This window comes from Microcaecilia unicolor, chromosome 6 (genome assembly GCF_901765095.1).
Source record: "Microcaecilia unicolor chromosome 6, aMicUni1.1, whole genome shotgun sequence".
Taxonomy (NCBI): Eukaryota; Metazoa; Chordata; class Amphibia; order Gymnophiona; family Siphonopidae; genus Microcaecilia; species Microcaecilia unicolor.
This window is the reverse complement of record NC_044036.1, coordinates 229,914,191-229,935,426: the sequence shown is the minus strand read 5'-3', so window position 1 is coordinate 229,935,426 and position 21,236 is coordinate 229,914,191. Positions and strand designations below refer to the sequence as shown.

At 48.7% G+C, this 21,236-nt stretch overlaps 1 protein-coding gene across 2 annotated transcripts in view; it reads right to left on the bottom strand.

The window, feature by feature from the left end:
- The window catches only part of ZMYND19 (zinc finger MYND-type containing 19), a 422,686-nt gene that overhangs the window by 156,350 nt on the left and 245,100 nt on the right, over nucleotides 1–21,236 (bottom strand). Inside the window, exon 5 of one of the 2 annotated variants that reach the window (XM_030206585.1) lies at nucleotides 5,612–5,792. The exons of the other annotated variant lie outside the window; for it this stretch is intronic. Coding sequence (XP_030062445.1) covers nucleotides 5,612–5,792 — 181 coding nt within the window. The remainder of the gene's footprint in view (nucleotides 1–5,611; nucleotides 5,793–21,236) is intronic. 2 annotated transcript variants of the gene reach the window in all.

Genomic DNA, 21,236 nt, shown 5'->3' with positions numbered 1-21,236 from the left:
AGCCTTCAGCCGGATAGGCGGCACCCTCCCCGCGGCCACATAAGCCGCTGCAATGGCTTCCTTGACCCATCTTGCCACTGTAGGCTTAGCAGCCTGCAGACCCTTACGAGGACCTGCAAACAGGACAAACAGATGATCCGACTTCCGGAAATCATTGGTCACTTCCAAGTATCTGATGATGACTCGTCTCACATCTAGATATTTGAGAGCAGAGTACTCCTCTGGGTAGTCCTCCCTAAGAAAGGATGGGAGACAGAGCTGCTGATTCACATGGAAGCGAGAAACAATCTTGGGCAGGAAGGAAGGCACTGTGCGAATAGACACTCCTGCCTCAGTGAACTGCAGAAAAGGCTCTCGACATGATAGGGCCTGGAGCTCGGAAACTCTTCTGGCTAAAGTGATAGCCACCAAAAAGACTGCTTTCAACGTCACGTCTTTCAGAGATGCCCTCGACAAGGGTTCAAAAGGCGGCTTCTGCAAGGCTCTTAGCACCAGGTTGAGATTCCACGCAGGCACCACTGGGTGCAAAGGAGGGCGCAGGTGATTAACTCCCTTGAGAAAACGTACCACATCTGGCTGCGAAGCCAGGGAAGCACCCTTCAGGCGGCCCCTGAAGCAAGCCAGAGCCGCTACCTGGACTTTAAGGGAACCGAGCAACAGGCCTTTCTCCAGACCTTCTTGCAGGAACGCCAACACTGAAGAGATTGGAGCAGTGAAGGGAGAAAGAGAGCCTGCTTCACACCACGCTGCAAAGGTACGCCAAACCCTGGCGTAAGCAGTAGAAGTAGAGCGCTTCCTCGCTCTCAGCATAGTGGCGATGACCTTGTCTGAGAAGCCCTTCTTCCTCAGACGCTGCCGCTCAATAGCCAGGCCGTAAGACCAAAGGGGGAGGGATCCTCCATCACCACGGGACCCTGATGCAACAGGCCCTGCTTCACTGGCAGTCTCAGAGGGTCGTCCACTGAGAGCCTGATCAAGTCCGCATACCAGGGACGTCTGGGCCAGTCCGGACCCATCAGGATTATCCGGCCCGGATGCTTTGCCACCCAGTCTAGCACCCTGCCCAACATGGGCCAGGTTGAGAACACATAGAGAAGCTCCTGTGTCGGCCACTGTTGGAGAAGAGCATCTACTCCCAGAGATCGAGGGTCCCGTCTTCTGCTGAAAAAGCGCGGCACTTGGCAATTGGCCGATGACGCCATCAGATCTAGGCTCGGCTGGCCCCAGCGCTTCGTGATGTCCAAGAATGCCTGAGCCGATAACTGCCACTCTCCGGGATCCAAGGTATGGCGACTGATAAAGTCCACCTTGATATTCATGACTCCGGCAATGTGGGCCGCTGACAGCTGTTCCAGGTTCGCTTCCGCCCACTGGCATAGATTCATGGCCTCCTTGGCTAGAGGGGCGCTCTTGGTACCTCCCTGGCGGTTGACATAGGCCACAGCCGTGGCATTGTCCGACAGGACCTGTACTGGCTTCAACGCCAGTACCGGGAGGAACTCCAAAAGCGCCAACCGAATGGCTCTGAGTTCCAGGAGGTTGATAGACCACTTTGCCTCTGCAGGAGACCAGAGCCCCTGCGCTGTCCTTCCCAAGCAGTGGGCTCCCCAGCCCGACAAAGAGGCGTCCGTCGTGACGACAATCCACTCCGGGGTCACAAGAGGCATTCCTGCAGACAACTTGTCTGTCTTCAGCCACCAGCTCAGCGCCTTGCGCACTGCTGGGTCCAAGGGAAGGCGCACAGCATAATCCTCCGACACTGGTGTCCAGCGCTGCAGCAGAGAGTGTTGTAGTGGTCTCATATGAGCCCTGGCCCAGGGCACTACTTCCATCGTGGCCGTCATAGAGCCCAACAGCTGCACATAGTCCCAAGCCCGAAGAGGAGAGGCTACTAGGAACTGGTCCACCTGAGCCTGAAGCTTGACAATCCGATTGTCTGGCAGGAACACTCTGCCCACTTGGGTGTCGAATCGAACTCCCAGATACTCCAGGGACTGAGTCAGGCGCAGCTGGATTTTCTCCCAGTTGATGATCCACCCCAGGGAGCTGAAAAGAGCAATCACCCGGTCCACAGCTTTGCCGCACTCTGCATAAGAGGGGGCTCGGATCAACCAGTCGTCCAGATAAGGATGGACTTGTACTCCTTCCTTTCGCAGGAAGGCCGCGATGACCACCATTACTTTGAAGGTCCGCGGAGCAGTAGCCAACCCGAACGGGAGGGCTCTGAACTGGAAGTGTCGGCCCAGAACTGCAAAACGCAGAAAGCGTTGATGAGGAGGCCAGATGGGAATATGCAAATACGCTTCCTTGATGTCCAAGGATGCCAGGAACTCCCCTGCCTTCACTGCCGCTATAACAGAGCGGAGAGTCCATGCGAAAGTGCCGAACTTTCAAGGCCAGATTGACCCTTTGAGGTCGAGGATAGGCCGTACAGAACCTCCTTTCTTTGGTACCACAAAGTAAATGGAGTAACGTCCCTTGCCAAGCTGATTTTCTGGCACCGGAACGACCGCACCCAGGCGGATCAGATTGTCCAAGGTCTGCTGCACTGCCACAGCTCTGACCGGAGACTTGGAGGGAGAGAGTACAAACCCGTCTCTTAAGGGTCGGCAGAACTCTAGCTTGTAGCCGTCTCTGATGACTTCCAGCACCCAAGCGTCTGAAGTTATCCTGGTCCACTCGCCCAGAAACGAGGACAGGCGTCCTCCAATCTGCACTGGGCCATGGACCAGGGCCCCGTCATTGGGTACGAGACCCTGGGGGAGGACCGGAGGGCGCACCTCCGGGACGGCGGTCTCTGCGAAAGGAATGCTGCTTGGGGGAGAGGTTCCTTTTGAAGGAAGAGGGGGCAGAGGAGCCCGACTTGCCCGGGCGGTACTGACGGGCTTCCTGAAACCGTCCTCTGGAGATACCGGGGCGAGCACTGGCCCGAGCCCTGACCTCTGGTAACCTCTTGCCCTTAGACGTGCTGAGATCGGTCACAATTTTGTCCAGCTCGACCCCAAAGAGCAGCTTGCCTTTAAAAGGCAACTTAGCCAGGCGGGACTTAGAGGCGTGGCCAGCAGACCAATGCTTCAGCCAAAGCCACCGCCGCGCAGAGACTGATTGAGCCATACCTTTAGCCGAGGCTCTCAAGACATCATACAGCAAGTCTGCCAAATAAGCCAAGCCCGATTCCAGGGCCGGCCAATCAGCCCTCAAGGAAGGATCCGAGGGGGAAGCCCGCTGCACAATCGTCAGGCACGCCCTGGCCACATAGGAGCCGCAAACTGAGGCCTGCAAACTTAAAGCAGCTGCCTCGAAGGACAACCTTAAGGCCGCCTCCAATCTTCTGTCTTGGGCGTCCATTAGGGCCGTGCCACCTTCCACCGGCAACGCCGTTTTCTTAGTCACCGCAGTGATTAAAGAATCCACGGTAGGCCAAAGAAAGGCCTCCCATTCACTTTCAGGCAGAGGATAGAGGCGGTACATAGCCCTAGCCACTTTGAGGCTCGCTTCCGGGACATCCCATTGAGCCGAAATCAAGGTGTGCATGGCATCATGCACGTGGAAGGTTCTAGGCGGGCGCTTCATCCCCAGCATAATGGTGGAGCCAACAGGGGCTGAGGGAGAGACGTCCTCCGGAGAGGAAATCTTCAAAATGCTCATGGCCTGCACTAACAGGTTGGGGAAGTCCTCTGAGCGAAAAATCCGCACTGCAGAGGGGTCATCCGCTCCATCCGAGCGGGAATCCGTCTCCTCCAAGGAATCCTCAAAGGACCGTTGGGAGAACCCAGATACGCTGCCCTCATCTACATCAGAGGAGACAGAGTCCTCTAAGGCCTAGAAATCCACCAGAGGGCGTTTACTTCCGGGGGCCTCAACCCCTTTATCGGACAAGGGAGCCGGGGCAGCGTTCTGCATAAGGAAGGCCTGATGCAGCAGCAAAATGAACTCGGGGGAGAAACCCCCCAGGCTGTGCACTTCAGCAGCCTGGGCCACAGCCCTAGACGCACCCTCAACCGGCGCTCGCAAGAGCGGGGGAGAAACATGCTGCGCATCCAAAATGGCGTCCAGCGCAACACTCCGCAAAGGAGCCGCGCGGGAAGAATGGCGCTTAACTCTCGCCGCTTTTTTGCCGTCGCCCAAATCAAGGGCGGCCATAGAATTAACGTCTCCCACCTCAAGGGCGGCCCAAGAAGAAGCCGTCCGAGCAGAGTGGCCGGCCAGGATGGCGGAGGCGAGCAGCAGGGGATGGGCGTTTATGGCAGGAAAAACCGCCGCACCGGAGGAAGAACCGGGACACTGACCGGCCTCCAAACTGACACCCAACAAGGGCGAATCAGACTTTAAGACCCCCGCATCCCCACTAGAAGCGCACAAGCGGTCCGGGGAGCGATTCTTTGCGCCCTCGCCCTCCGACGCCATAGGCCACGTGGAGACCGATCGGGGAACCCCCTGCCCGCTACAAAAAGGTAAAAATTACCTGCTTCTCGCTCCGAGCTGTAACGAACTGGTGTCCCAGTGAGTAGCTGCAATAAACGTTGAAATAAACGTTGAAATAAATGCCCTTAAGGACGTCCAAAATTTTTTTTTTTTTCAATGGAGCCAGCGGGAGGGGGGAGAAAAGGAGGGACCTGGCACCAGCAGGTTTGCACTTGCTCAAGAAGAGCCTTCAACCCCAGGTACTCAACAAAACCTAAAAATTAGGCTTGGAGACCTAGCCAGAGCTGCTGCTGTGTGTGACCACCACCTGCTGAGATAGAGAACATACTGAGGAGTTTCCGGCAGCACATGACCACATATAGGGAGGCAAAAGCTTTGCTCTCTATCTCCACCTGCTGGTAGATGGACACAACCCACCAGTCTATGGATTGATCAGCATGATGATATGGAAACAGCCAGGAAATACTTGAGAAACACCAGCTGACAAAGAATTCTAGTGGGAAGATTTGTGAACAGTCTAGCTACACTGAGGAAACTAATGCCACACAAACAGGAGTAGCTAATCTTCCACATAAGAGTGTCACGGAGAAATACTAGCTGCTTACAGAGAGTCACAGAGAAACAAACCTCTGTGTGTGCTTAATATGGAACAGAGGTATAACCACCAGAGAGCTGAAATAAATAACCCAAATGCAGGCCGACTTCCAAAGGACACATAAGTGGTCTGGGGTGGGGGGTAAGGAAGGGATCTCACAAAGACTCTGAGATATACCTCAGCTCTACTGAACAGCTGCGTTTTATTTTTAATTATACAGGACCTTATATGCAAAATAAGCCCCCCCCCCCAACTGAACCAGCATAAAACTGGCTCAGGAGTACAACACGCCAAAAGGGAAAGCTCAAATGAAACCAGTTAGAATGTTCCACATGTCTCCTTCTCCACATGTCTCCGTCTCCCAAACAGATGGATGACAGGCTAGGAGCTGTGCTCCTGACCTGGTGTCTATGTTGCCTAATACCTTTAAGGGTGAGACTTCAGGACTATTTTCTTCCTCGGACTCCATCAGCTGGTAAACGGACAATGCATTGTCTGGACTGGTATAGTATTTTTGTAAGGAAAGAGTGATTTGGTTCATTCTTTTAATGCACCCCCCTCCCCCAGTTGCTTCCCTTTGATTTGCCACACCTGTTTTTCTATGATTGTGCACGGAGGATAATGACATTCATAATAAGTACATGAATTCTCCTCCTCTTCCACAACATCTCCATTAGCATTATAATAACGTGTGATGTTCAGAACAGGGAACTGCTCTTCAATGGGATCAGTAGGAAGTTGTTGAATGGCCAGCCAGTATAGACTCTGCTCCCTTAAAAAAATAAAGATATTTAAATACAAAGTTAGTTTACACCACAAAACCACAAGCACATTACCTATTAAAGCTAGCCAATACAAACAATTTTATGTGTTACAAAAAAGACTGGCTTGCAACAGAAAATTAAGTTCAAAACACAGAAAAAACAATCTCCGTGTGCCATAAAATGTCAAAAAAAGGCAGAATCCAAAATAGCACAAAGGAGAAAAGTTTGGACAGCAAAACACTACCCTCATCAATATGGTATTTTTCATTTCAAAATCTGTTTTTATTCTAATGATTACATAAAGGGTTGTCACAACATTAAATTGCCCAGTAATTTAACATCAAATGAAACGAAGTCCCTCACCCCCTTCCCTCTTGATCACCTAAGAAAGAGGCTGCTTAGCCCCTGACCAACTCCTTATCAATATGATAAAAGTCACATTATTGAAACAGCCCAATGTGACCACATTTTGGCTTATACCTGCATCAAGGACATGGGTTAAAATCTAAAATAATTACAAATATTTCAGCCAAAGAATATTAAGTATATCATAGTAAACATAGCAGTACACTAAACAATATATTGTTTCTAATAATCACCACTTCCCCCCACTTCAGGGCCAAAAAACCCTGTAAAATTTAGTCAAACCCAAATCCCCCAATAATCACCCCCCATCGAGAATTTGCAGTAACCGCCATTGCTCTCCTTCACCCTCTGCGATGACTGGCTCTCTTCTTACCTCATTCTCAAGGTTATGAAACTGGGCCGGTGTGGGGAGTTGGGAGGATATGTGACAATGTGTCTTGCTGTCTTCAGAGAACACCTGCTACAGGTGAGTAACTTTGCTTTCTCGGAGAACAAGCAGGACATTGTTTATGTATATTAGGTCTTTATATAGCATCTTTACTAAATAAAGGTCAAATCAGTTTACAGCCACAATTTAAAAGAATAAGGAATGCCAAAAAAAAAATTCATAATAAAAAGTAAACAGTCTAAAACATAACGGGCTGAAAACTAACAGGCAATATGGCCGAGCACCTACACCCCTGATGGCGAACCTATGACACGCGTAGCCATTTTCGGTGACACGCGGCCGCATGTGGCCGCATACAGAGAAGCAGCGGCGTTCCTTGCTGACACCCGGGGCGGATCGCCGATGCGCCCCCCCCCCCCCCAGGTGCAGTGCGACCTCCCCCCCCCCCCCGGTGCATGTTTACCCGCTGGGGGGGGGGGGGTGCCGTGTGCGCTCCTATTGGCTCCATCCGAGTCCTCCGCTCGTTCCCTCCCTGCTGCTCCCTCTGCCCCGGCTCCTGCACGGCCGTTAGGGGATCTTTGACCTCACTTCCGGCCGGCGGAGCAGAGAGCAGCGGAATGCCGTGGGGGACACATCTCTGGGGGCCCTGTGATCGTCATTACCAGCAACCACATAACCACAGCAACCATCATCCAATCTACTGTTCTGGGGTGTTGTGGATTTCTAATTGACCATCATTACTGAGATAGGTGAGGGGGAGGCTGGGAGAGGCGAGGGCATGTGCTATGGGTGCCGTTTCCCGCCATTAGAAATAGCGGCAGCCATCTTAATTTACATAAGGTGGTCAGTTAGGCTAGTTAACCCCTAATTGCCTGCAGGGCTAACAGGCTATCTATAATTCTATCTTCTGTCACTGCCCCCCTGATGGAGAACCCAAAAAATAAAAAAACAAGGTTAAGTAAAGGAAGTGGTAGTAGCAGTAGCCGACCCTTTCAAGAGACATGGACCAAGATGTATGGCATTATAGAAAAAGATGGCAGATCATTTTGCGTTCTATGTACTGAAACGGTAGTAAGCAGAACGTGGAATATAAATAGACATTTTGAAACTAATCATTCCCAGCTCTTGAAAAAAAGTGAGGATGAAAGGAAGGAATACATTTCCAGGCAGCTACACTTTTATAAGAGCCAATCTAATTCCATCCTTAAATTTGTAAAAGGTTCTACAAATTTAACATCTGCAAGTTTGAGCATTGCTCACTCCATAGCTCAGCATGGAAAAGCATTCAGTGAGGGAGAATTTATTAAAGAAACTCTCCTAAGAGGTGCACCAGTTCTATTTCACGATATGCAGAATAAAGATGCAATAATTAAGAGAATATCTGAGTTACCACTCAGTAGAAATATCATAAAAGACCGAATAATGAGACTGAACACAAACGTACAACATCAATTAAAGAGAGACATAAGTAATTGTAAATATTTTTCGATCTCTCTTGATGAAACTACTGCTGTCACATCACATGCTCAGTTGGCCATTATTGGTCGATATTCTGATGGTCTCACAATGAGAGAAGAGTTGATAAAGTTAGTATCAGTGCCAACAAGTACATCAGAAAGCGAAATATGTAAGGTTGTTATACAAACATTCCGTGACCTAAGCATTGATATCTCTAAAGTTGTTTCAGTGACGACAGACGGGGTACCAAACATGGTGGGGAAAAAAGTTGGATTTGTCAAATTGTTTACGGAAGCTATTGGACATCCGATTGTGCCTTTCATTGTATTATCCATCAGGAGGCTTTATGTGCCAAGGCAGGATTCACCGACTTAAACGACTTAATGTCAGTTGTTACAAAAATAGTTCATTTAATAGCTGCTCGCCCCCTTCACAAGCGAGAATTTTCTGCACTTTTTTCTGGAGATTGATTCCACCTACAGTGGACTGCTGATGTACAATAATGTAAGATGGCTGAGCCGAGGCAAAGTTCTTGAGCGCTTTGTGGAGTACTTTGAAGAAATTAAAGTATTTCTTGAGGATAAGGATCTGGGAAACTTTCCTCAGCTCAATGATGATAAGTGGGTCAACACCCTGATGTTTTTTACAGATCTCTCTGTTCATATTAATGAACTGAACTTAAAGTTACAAGGTTTTGGCAAAAGTATTGACGTTATGTTTGGATACATAAAAGCTTTTGAAAGTAAACAAAATTTTCAAGCGAGATGTAGAAACTAAAACTTATAAGTATTTTCCTCGAGTAACAAAGTATTTTGAGAAGGCCAGTGCAGCTATACAAAATGAAATGGAACCCTTGCATATAAAGTACCAGCATGTTTTAGACTCGTTACTTGACCAGTTCAGTGATAGATTTAATCAATTTAGAAGCCTAGAACAGACCATGAAAATAATTAAGTATCCTGATGTAGTAGTCTACAGTAGTTTGGAATTAAATGGTTTCCAATGGATGCAAATTGATGATTTGGAGATGCAACTTGTAGAATTTCAAGACAGCATCTGGGCTCAGGTGTTTGTCAACTTGAGATCAAAGCTTGAGAATCTGGAAAGGTGCCGCTTGGAGAATCAAGAGGAGTGCCACTACGAACAGGAAATTTGGAGTGCCTGGAACCGATTACCAGACACTTTTAGCACCCTGAAAAATATAGCAATGGCTTTACTCACAATTTTTCCCTCTACGTACTTTTGTGAAACCTTATTCTCAGCGTTAAATAATATCAAAACCAACAAAAGAAACAGATTGACAGATGAAGTTAGTAGCGCTTGCTTGGGCTTGAAGTGTACAAAATACCAACCTTCAATTGAAGATTTAGCCAATGAAATTCAGCAACAAAAAAAAAAGTCACTAATAGGCAGATTAGTTAAAGAATTCCCCCCCCCCTCACACAAGTAAAATAATATCAAGACCAACAAAAGAAACCGACTGACAGATGAACAAAGAAGTCACTAAGCAGGTAAGTTAAATAATTAGTTTTTGGTTTATTAAATACAGTTATATATTACAATTATACATTTTTGTTATTTAAACTTTAAATATCGCGAAATTATGGTTTTTTTCTCGAAGTGACACACCACCCGAGTTATGCTCGGTTTTTTGGCGAATTTTGACACACCAAGCTCAAAAGGTTGCCCATTACTGACCTACACTATGCAATCAGCTGCCAAAGGCCAACTCAAAAAATATGCTTTAAGAGACACCTTAAACTGTTCAAAAGAAAGTTCTTCACAATACCAGAAGGGAACCTACTCCAGAGAACAGGCGCCAAAATGAAAAAAAATGCCAAGTACACTCCAGACGTGCCCTGGTTGGTGGAAGTACCAGCTGATAAAGAATCCAATGATCTAAGATCTATTTGGTATGTACAGTGAAACAGAGACAGAGATAACTAGGCACCTAACCCTAACCCTATGGGCCAAACAAAATTTTAAAAGATATTTTGTAGGAGACAGGGAGTCCATGCAGTTGCTTATAAAGGAGGAAACATGATCAAACCGCCATTTGCCACAGAGAAAGCGAGCAGAACCAGAGAAAATGAAGATACATACCTGTAGCAGGTATTCTCCAAGGACAGGAGGCTGATTGTTCTCACTGATGGGTGACGTCCACGGCAGCCCTGAGACCTGAATCTTCCTAGCAACAAAAGCATGCTAGAGCCTTCAATCGCGCGAGGGCACCCGCACGGCGCATGCGCGGCCATCAGCTTCCCGCCCGGTGCACGAAAGCCCCGTCAGTTTGATAACAAAGCAAAGAAGGAAAGACAACTCCAAAGGGGAGGCGGGTGGCCTGCTGTCCTCGGAGAATACCTGCTACAGGTATATATCTTCATTTTCTCAGAGGACAAGCAGGCTGCTTGTTCTCACTGATGGGGTATCCCTAGCACCCAGGCTCACTCAAAACAACAAAGAGAGGTCAATTGGGCCTCGCAACGGCGAGGACATAACAAGGAGTGCAGCCTGGAACAGAACAAAAATGGGCCTAGGGGGGTGGAGTTGGATTCTAAACCCCAAACAGATTCTGCAGCACTGACTGCCCAAACCGACTGTCGCGTTGGGTATCCTGCTGAAGGCAGTAGTGAGATGTGAATGTATGGACTGAAGACCATGTTGCAGCCTTGCAAATCTCTTCTATAGTGGCTGACTTCAAGTGGGCCACTGACGCTGCCATGGCTCGAACACTATGAGCCGTGACATGACCCTCAAGAGTCAGCCCACCAGCATGGGTGTAAGTGAAGGAAATGCAATCTGCTAACCAATTTGAAATGGTGCGTTCCCAACAGCAACTCTCCTTCTGTTGGGGTCGAAAGAAGCAAACAACTGGGCGGACTGTCTGAAGGGGCTTGTCCGCTCCACAAAGAAGGCCAATGCTCTCTTGCAGTCCACTGTATGCAACTGGGGTTCAGCAGGGCGGGTATGAGGACGGGGAAAAAAATGTTCGCAAGACAATTGACTGGTTCAGATGGAACTCCGACACCACCTTTGGCAGGAATTTAGGGTGAGTGCAGAGGACTACTCTGTTATGATGAAAATTAGTATGAGGAGCAGGGGCTACCAAGGCTTGAAGCTCACTGATTCTATGAGCTGAAGTAACTGCCACCAAGAAAATGACCTTCCAGGTCAAATACTTCAGATGGCAGGAATTCAGTTGCTCAAAAGGAGGCTTCATCAGCTGGGTGAGAACAATGCTGAGATCCCATGACACTGGCGGAGGTTTGACAGGGGGCTTTGACAAAAGCAAACCTCTCATGAAGCGAACAACTAAAGGCTGTCCAGAGATAGGCTTACCGTCTACACGTTGATGATAAGCACTAATTGCACTAAGGTGAACCCTTACAGAGTTGGTCTTTAGACCAGACTCTGACAAGTGTAGAAGGTATTCAAGCAGGGTCTGTGTAAGACAAGAGCGAGGATCTAGGGCCTTGCTGTTACACCAGACGGCAAACCTCCTCCATTTGAAAGAATAACTCCTCTTAGTGGAATCTTTCCTGGAAGCAAGCAAAACTCAGGAGACACCCTCAGAAAGATCCAAGGAGGTGACTCTATGCCCTCAACACCCAGGCCGTGAGAGCCAGGGACTGAAGGTTGGGATGCAGAAGCGCCCCCCTGTTCTGAGTAATGAGCGTTGGAAAACACTCCAATCTCCACGGTTCTTCGGAGGACAACTCCAGAAGAAGAGGGAACCAGATCTGATGCGGCCAAAAAAGGAGCTATCAGAATCATGGTTCCGCAGTCTTGCTTAAGTTTCAGCAAAGTCTTCCCCACCAGAGGTATGGGGGGATATGCACACAGGAGGCCTCTCCCCCAATGAAAGAGAAAAGCATCTGACGCTAGCCTGCCGTGGGCCTGAAGTCTGGAACAGAACTGAGGGACCTTGTGATTGATCTGAGTGGCAAAAAGATCCACCGAAGGGGGTGCCCCACGCTCGGAAAATCTTGCTTACTAAGCCAGAGTTGAGCGACCACTCGTGAGGTTGCATTATCTTGCTCAACCTGTCGGCCAGACTGTTGTTTACGCCTGCCAGATATGTGGCTTGGAAAAGCATGTCGTGACGGTGAGCCCAAAGGTATCTGGATGGCTTCCTGACACAGGGGGCGAGATCCGGTGCCCCCCTGCTTGTTGACGTAGTACATGGCAACCTGATTGTCTGTCTGAATTTGAATAATTTGATTGGACAGCCGATCTCTGAAAGCCTTTACTCCAGGAGATTGATCTGAAGACCTGATTCCTGGAGGGACCAAGCTCCTTGAGTGTGAAGCCCATCTACATGGGCTCCCCACCCCAGGAGAGATGCATCCGTGGTCAGCATTTTTTGCGGCTGAGGAATTTGGAAGGGATGTCCCAAAGTCAAATTGGATCAAATTGCCCACCAGTGAAGGGAATTGCAAAACTCGGTGGGTAGCTGGATTGCATCCTCGATCCCCTGCAGCCTGAAACCACTGGGAAGCTAGGGTCCATTGAGCTGATCGCATGTGAAGACGGGCCAAGGGAGTCACATGGACTGTGGAGGCCATATGGCCGAGTAGTCTCAACATCTGCCGAGCTGTGACCTGCTGAGGCGCTCTGACCAACGAAACGAGACACAGAAGGTTGTCCGCTCTCGCCTCTGGAAGATAGGCATGAGCGGTCTGTGAATCCAGCAGAGCTCCTATGAATTCTAGTTTCTGAACTGGAAAAAGATGGGACTTTGGGTAATTTATGACAAACCCCAGTAGCTCCAGGAGTTGAATAGTCATCTGCACGGACTGCAGAGCTCCTGCCTCTGAACTGTTCTTCACCAGCCAATCATCGAGATAGGGGAACACATGCACTCCCAGTCTGCGTAGCGATGCTGCAACTACCGCCAGGCATTTGGTAAACACCAAGACGCGAGTCCAAAGGGCACCACACAATACTGAAAGTGCAGTGTTCCCAGACAAAATCGTAGATACTGCCTGTGAGCTGGCAGTATCAGGATGTGCGTATAAGCATCCTTTAAGTCCAGAGAGCATAGCCAGTCATTTTTCTGAATCATGGGAAGAAGGGTGCCCAGAAAAAGCATCCTAAACTTTTCTCAGACCAGATATTTGTTCAGGGCCCTTAGGTCTAGGATGGGACCCACCCATCCATCCCCCCCCCCCCCCCCCCCCCCCCGTTTTCTTTTGCACAAGGAAGTACCTGGAATAGAATCCCAGCCCTTCTTGCCCTGGTGGAACGGGCTCGACCACATTGGGCGAAGGGTTCCTCTGCAAGTACCTGCCTGTGCTGGGAGCTGAAAGACTGAGCCCCCGGTGGACAATTTTTTTTTTGTTACATTTGTACCCCGCGCTTTCCCACTCATGGCAGGCTCAATGCGGCTTACATGGGGCAATGGAGGGTTAAGTGACTTGCCCAGAGTCACAAGGAGCTGCCTGTGCCTGAAGTGGGAATCGAACTCAGTTCCTCAGGACCAAAGTCCACCACCCTAACCACTAGGCCACTCCTCCAATTTGGAGGTCTGGAGATCAAATTGAGGGAGTATCCTAGCCGGACTATTTGGAGAACCCACCGATTGGAGGTTAAAAGAGGCCACCTTTGGTGAAAAAATTTTAACCTCCCACCGACTGGCAGATCGTCCGGCACAGACACTTTGATGGCGGCTATGCTCAACTGGAGCCATTCAAAAGCCTATCCCTTGCTTTTGCTGGGAAGCTGTGGGGGCCTGTCTAGGCGCACGCTGTTGATGAGAACGAGCGCACTGGGGTTGAGCCTGAGAAGGCTGTCGAGAAGGTGGATTGTACCTACGCTTATTGTAAGCATAGGGAGCATTCCGTCTTCCCCGGAAAAAACGTCTACCTGATGAGGAAGATGCTGAAGGCGCCCGGTGGGAGAGATTGTCCATAGCGGTTTCCCGCTGGTTGAGCTGTTCAACCACTTGCTTGACTTTCTCACCAAAAATATTATCCCCCCGGCAAGGGACATCTGCAAGCCACTGCTGGACTCTATTGTCCAGGTCAGAGGCACGCAGCCATGAGAGTCTGCGCATCACTATACCTTGTGCAGCGGCTCTGGATGCAACAACAAAAGAGTCGTAAGCATCCCTGTACAGGAATTTACGACACGCCTTCAGCTGCCTGACCACCTCCTGAAAAAGCCTGGCGTGCTCCGGAGGGAGCTTGTCCACCATGTCCGCCAGTTGCTTGACATTGTTCCACATGTGGATGCTCGTGTAGAGCTGGTAAGACTGAATTTTGGACACGAGCATAGAGGACTGGTAGGCCTTCCTCCCAAAAGAGTCCTGAGCTCTAGATTCTCGTCCCGGGGGTGCCGAGGCAAAATCCCTAGAACTCTTGGCCCTCTTAAGAGCCGAATACACAACCATAGAGTCGTGAGGTAACTGCGACTTCATCAACTCAGGCTCCCCATGGATTCTATATACTGGGACTCAGCTTTTTTGGGGATGGTGGGATTAGATAATGGTTTTGGTCCAGTTCTTCAGCAATGTCTGCTTAAGGACATTATGCAGAGGAACAGTGGACGACTCCTTAGGTGGTGAAGGATAGTCAAGGACCTCGAACATCTCGGCCCTGGGCTCATCCTCAGATACCACCGGGAAGGGAATAGCCACAGACATTTCCCGCACAAAGGAGGAGAAAGCTTCCTTTCAGGTGAAGGAGTGGGATCAGAAGGAAGACCTCAGAAGAGAAATATCTTGGATCCTCCTCTTCTCCCCATGAAGCATCCTCCTCGGTGTCGGACAAGAGTTCAAGAACTGCAGTCCGAAACCGGGCCCGTCTCGACTCCGAGGAACCATGTCCTCAATGACGACGTTGAGAAGTCGACTCCCAGGCCGGTGGCGATGAAGCTCCCTCCAGCGATGTCGATGGGGAGTCGACCTGGGTGGCATCCGAGCCCTAAGCCGCATCGGTGACCGCACCACAGGCACAGAGCTCACTGCCGCTTCCATCAATGGTACCGAAGCATCCCCGGTACCGGAACAGACTGGCGCAACAGCCCCTCCAGGAGACCTGGAAGAATGGCTCTGAGGCGCTCGTCAAGAGTATCTGCCGGAAAAGGCTGTGGGGCCGGTGCAGGAGTCGGAGGCAGAACCTGTGCAGAGGAAGGAGGCGGTACCGGACTGTCTGAAGACTGGGGCACTGACACCTCTTGGATGGAGGGTGAGCGGACTTCCCGGCGTTGACGCTTCTCGGGTGCCGAGTCCCTCGACTCCCCGGAGCTCCCGGTACCGATGCTTCTTAGCCTTCGCTCGATGCACGGAATGAAGAGGGGGACGTGGAATCCACACGCCTCCTCGGGGTCGGGTCCGAAAGTGGTTGGTCCCGATGGGCCTTTGCAGCAGGAGCCTTCAAGACAGGTGGAGACCCACTCGACGGTTCACTGCTCCCAGCGTGCGGTGGTCTCCGGACAGGTATTACCTGCTCTCCCGATGTCGATGCCATCTCCGGTGAAGATGCCGCCGACCACGACGCCGAAATGCCAGGCAAGGCTCCAAACAGACGTTCCCCGCTGAGCCTGTCTCGATGCCTGTGTCCGCTTTTTAAGGCTAAGACACAACTTACACGCGTCTGGGCGATGGTCGGGCCCAAGGCACTGGATACACCATGAATGGGGATCGGTATCTGAGATTGCCCGGCTGCACCGACCGCACTTCTTGAAGCCGCTGGGAATCCTCGATGTCATGGACGGAAAAATAGCGGCGATGAAGTCAAAATTCGTGATGGTGCCAAGAAAAAAGGCACTAAAAAGGAGAAACGCGAACGCGCAGCCCAAAAGGGGCCGCGACGGTGGCAAAAGAAAACTTAAAGAGGGCCCAACACTAAAAGAAAGATAAGGGACCTTTTTTTTTCTTTTAAAAAAGAAGAGAGATAGAAAGAAACTAAGAAAAAACACAAAAACTCGCGGCTAAACGAAGGTTTTCATGGCACACAGAGAGAGATGGCCAAAACAACCACTCTCTACCGCGGAAAGAGAAAAAACTGACGGGGGCTCTCTACCGCGGAAAGAGAAAAAACTGACGGGGGCTCTCACGCGACGGGTGGGAAGCTGATAGGCACGCATGCGCGGTGCGGTACCTTCGCGCGATCGAAGGCTCTATCAAGCTTTTGTTGCTAGGAAGATTCTGGTCTCGGGGCTGCCATGGACATCACCCATCAGTGACAACAAGCAGCCTGCTTGTCCTCGGAGAATGACACCTACCGTTACAGCAGTAATGGCAACACTGAAAAAAATCCTGCGAACAAGACTTTTTACTGCCCTGCGGGAACGGTAAAAAGCCTTGTTCATGCGTTAAAAGAAAAAAATTCTCTCCTCCCCACAGGTGTCACACCACTTACACTTTCCTGCAGTCAGCCAGCCAGCAGTGTCAGCGATTCACACATGCCCTCTCTATGGCTTTCCTCCTGTCAAGTCCCACAATCTCTACTGCAACTTCCTGCTTAGCGTCAAACAAAATTACAGTAGAGAGGGCGGCACTTGGCAGGAGGAAGGCCACAGAACTGGCCTTGGTGAATCGTTGCCAGCTGGTTGCAGGAAAGGCAGTGCGCTTACTTACCTTACTGACAATGCAAGCGGCCCAAAAACTGAAGTGCAGGGAGATGGAAGGGAGCAAGTAGGAAAGAGCCAACTGAAGAGATTAGATTGAGAACCGGAGATGGCTGAAGCCCATGAGGTTAGTAGTCTCTTTTCCCTCTCCTCCGCACAGCTCCTCCTATGAGTTGCTCTGTCCACATTGTCGTTCTTTATTGGTGGTAGCATTTTTATTTGATCTACATAAGAACATAAGAGTAGCCATAATGGGTCAGACCAATGGTCCATCTAGCCCAGTATCCTGTTTTCCAAACAGTGGACAAGCCAGGTCACAAGTATCTGGCAGAAACCCAAATCGTGGCAACATTCCATACTACAAATCCCAGGGCAAGCAGTTGCTTCCCAAGTCTGTCTCAATAGCAGACTATGGACCTGTCCTCCAGGAACTTGTCCAGACCTTTTTTAAACCTAGATACACTAACCGCTGTTACCAAATCCTCTGGAAAAGAGTTGCAGAGCGCAACTATTCGTAGAGTGAAAAAATATTTCCTCCTATTTGTTTGAAAAGTATTTCCATGTAACTTTGAGTGTCCCCTAGTCTTTGTACTTATGGAACAAGTAAAAAAACTGATTTACTTCTACTCATTCTACACTACTCAGGACTTTGTAGACCTCAATCATATCTCCCTTCATTTGTCTCTTTTCCAAGCTGAAGAGCCCTAACCTCTTTAGACTTTTCTGATACGAGAGCTCCATCCCCTTTATCATTTTGGTTGCTCTTTGAACCTTTTCTAATTTCGCTATATCTTTTTTGAATACAGTGACCAGAACTGAATGCAATACTCAAGGTGCAGACACACCATGGAGTGATACACAAAGGCATTATAGTATTTTTAGTCTTATTCACCATCTAACATCCTGGGTGGTTTTTTTTTCCTGGTAGACTGGAGTGCTCCAAATCTGCAATCTCTGCAGACTTGTGCTGACTCGGTGGTATCATGGCTAGCTGACAATAGACTAGGCCTTAACCATGAAAAAAAAAACCTGTGACTTGTTGGATAGCTAGTAGTTCTGTTTATTGTTTCCTTGTTCCTATGTTTAATTTCTCAGTCTCTACTATTGACTCTTTCATTATCTGGGGATAATTTTCAACACTGCACTCTTATTTCATTTTCTGGTTTCTAAGGGGTTGAGGTCATTGCATACTGAGACCTCTGTGCATGGACTTATTCTTACATTTTTAATTTTCTATCTAGGCTACTGTAATGGAGTATATGTGGGACTTGCTAAGGCTCAGTTGAAAACATTACGGAACTTACAGAATACTGCTGCTTAGAGAATGACATGGGGACACAGTTTGTTTCCGCCCCTTCCTCGCAAGCTCACCAATCTACTACATTTCTTTGAAGGGGTGAACAAACATGTGGATAAAGGTGAGCCGGTTGATATCGTGTATCTAGATTTTCAGAAGGCGTTTGACAAAGTACCTCATGAAGAACTCCAGAGGAAATTGGAGAGTCATGGGATAGGAGGTAGTGTTCTATTGTGGATTAAAAACTGGTTAAAAGATAGAAAACAGAGAGTAGGGTTAAATGGTCAGTATTCTCAATGGAGAAGGGTAGTTAGTAGGGTTCCCCAGGGGTCTGTGCTGGGACCGCTGCTTTCTAACACATTTATAAATGACTTAGATATGGGAGTAACTAGTGAGGTAATTAAATTTGCTGATGACACAAAGTTATTCAAAGTCATTAAATCATGGGAGGATTGTGAAAAATTACAAGAGAACCTTACTGGGAGACTGGGTGTCTAAATGGCAGATTACGTTTAATGTGAGCAAGAGCAAAGTGATGCACGTGGGAAAGAGGAACCCGAATTATACCTATGTCATGCAAGGTTCCACGTTAGGAGTCACCGACCAAGAAAGGGATCTAGGTGTCATCATTGGTCTTTGACTAAACCAGCTGGTCTGTCAGGAATCTTACTCAAGGTAGCAGTGTGATGTGAATGTGTGGACTGAAGACTACATTGCAGTTCTGCAAATCTCAATGGAGGCAACCTAAATTGGGCTATCAACAGCCATAGCTCCGACACTGTGAGCTGTGACATGGCCTGGGCATAAGTGAAGGAGATGCAGTCTACTAGCTAATTGATGGCTACCCCCCTCCATCTTGTTTGGGTCAAAAGAAACAAAGCTGGGTGGACGGTCTATGCAATTTAGTCTGCACCAAACGGAAGGCAATGGCTTGCTTGCAGTCCAAGGTGTGCAGTATGCTTTCCAAGGATAGGCATGAAGTTTAGGAAAGAATATTGACAGAACTGACTCGTTAAGCTGGAATTTTGATACTACCTTGGGAAGGAACTCAGCAAAGAATTACTATTATGACAGAACTTTGGTATGGTGGATCAGCTACTGGGGGCTAGGATGGGATGTAGGTCTAGCATGAGTGATTTGCATAAAATGGAAGCAGTGTATGCAAATCAATGTCATACATATTTGTTGTGGATATCCTGAAAACCTGACTGGCAAGGGGGTATTCCAGAACTGACTTGGGAAACACTGGTCTAGCAGCATCGTGCAGTCCTTTGCAAGGTTTTTTCCCCCCTCTCAATTACTTTCCTATTTTTGTCCTAATTGATTTTAATGGAGTCCTTTTCCTCTTTTTCTATCTTTTATTATGAACCACTGACTGTGGAAAGGCAGTATATCAAGTTTTAAATAAACTAAACTAGGACCTGAAGTTTGCTGATTAAGTGATTAAGCTTAAATGACCACCACCAAAAACATAACCTTCCTGGTGAGGAACTTCAGGTGGCAAGTATCAAGCAACTCAAAAGGAGCTTTTCATCAGCTGGGTGAGTATACTGAGGTCCCAGGACACTGTTCAGGGCAACTCTGGGAGCTATAAGGACTTATGTCAATGGACCAGACTTAGTCTTACACAGCAACTGTTGCCCTTTAAGGGTCTTTTTCTGCATTTGAGAACAGAGTTTACAATTAGAGGCCTTATAGTCAGATCCAAAGCACAGTAAGCACCAGTTGTAAGGGTCAGTTATAGACATGACCTAGAAGCACAGAGAGCATTTCTTTAAAAAGCACTGCGAGTTTTGTGGGACATAAGAGGAAAAATAGCAACCATAAAATCATATGGCTTAATTTTTAAAGAAAAAGGGAAAAAAACTAGTCCTGGATGGGGAGCTTGGGCCTAAGATCTACATTGTATGTGAATTTGTAATCTGCTTAGAATACATGATAATAACACGGAATATAAGATTTTATAAAGGGGGCCACATGATGCCTGCTACCTGAGGAAAAGCAAGAGTGAGTGGCTCCGCTAAAACCTGCCAAAAATCAGCATTAAAAACCAAGATTTGCTGGGATTTAGGACCCCTGGACTGCAGGTTACCGTTCATCTGGTACTTGGGATCTTCCCGACAAAGTGCAGCGGTCTGGTGATCGCGGTATGCCCACAAGGGCACAGAGAAGACTGAAGACCCCGCGGAAGACAGGCTTAGACAAAATGGCGGAGCCTCAGCCAACTCAGAACCTGACATTATTGCAACCATCCGTTTGGGTGCAAGAAATATCCCTATCGGTTTCTGCAGCATTGGAGGATTGCCTTATTAAACTTTAATCTGCTGTGGATGAGATCGAGAAATTTGATTCGCATTCTCGCAGGCTTACAGATGTAGAGCAAAGGGTTTCGGCTAGAGAAGACAAAGCGCAAGTTATGGCATCCCCGATTTTAGCGCTGCAGACAGAAACAGGAGAACTTCATGATTGCATTGAGGAACAAGAAAACCATAGCAGGAGAAATAACTTGAGGGTCGTCGGCCTACCAGAATCAATAATGGACTGACTGAGCCCACCGCATAGGAGCTAAAGGAGAACCTAAAGCCAAGCCAAGAACTGCTATTGATCACTTCACTAACTGGATGGTGAAAGAACAAATACTGAGGGCATTCTGGGCTAAAGCCTCATTGGAATATGAGGGTAATCGTTTGCTTCTTTTCAGTGATTACTCGGCACGGGTTGCCTTGCAGCACAGAGCCATGACACCCACGTGTACGGCCCTGCATGGGAAGGGAGTTTGTTTCGCCCTACTATACCTGTAAAGCTACGCGTTTGGCATGGAGGCAAGTCAGTATTTCTCTATGATGCTGCGGAGGCCAAAGCGTTTATGATGAAACTCAATAGCAAGAATGAAGATAGACTGAGTGTTGACCACTGAACGGAGATATAGATGCTGTTGTGCTCATGCCTCCGCATTGTCGGCACAGGAGCTTAGGTGCCTGATGTTACCATATCATTGCCCATGATATTTTCTGGCTTGGGACATTGTGGACAGACACTATGATTATCGTTAAAGGAAGATTTTGGACTGTTCCTGCCAGCAGCACGGGACTTTCTCTTTATTTCCCCTATAAGTGTTCACAGAAGGTATCGAGGGGATTTGGTTTAAGTTGGCGGGAGGAGGGGGGCGGCCTCTTAGTTGGTCTTATGTAGGAGGATGTGGAATGCTTTGGGGAGGAGGATGAGAGGGTGGGGGTTGGGAAGGGGGATGGGGAAGGTGGGGGTCACAGGGCAGAAAAGATGTGTGAGTGTACAGTATATGAGGAGGATAGTGTGCATATGGTGGATGGGGGGGGGGTGCTTTTGGGGGAGGGCTGCGAGTCTGTAGAAGGT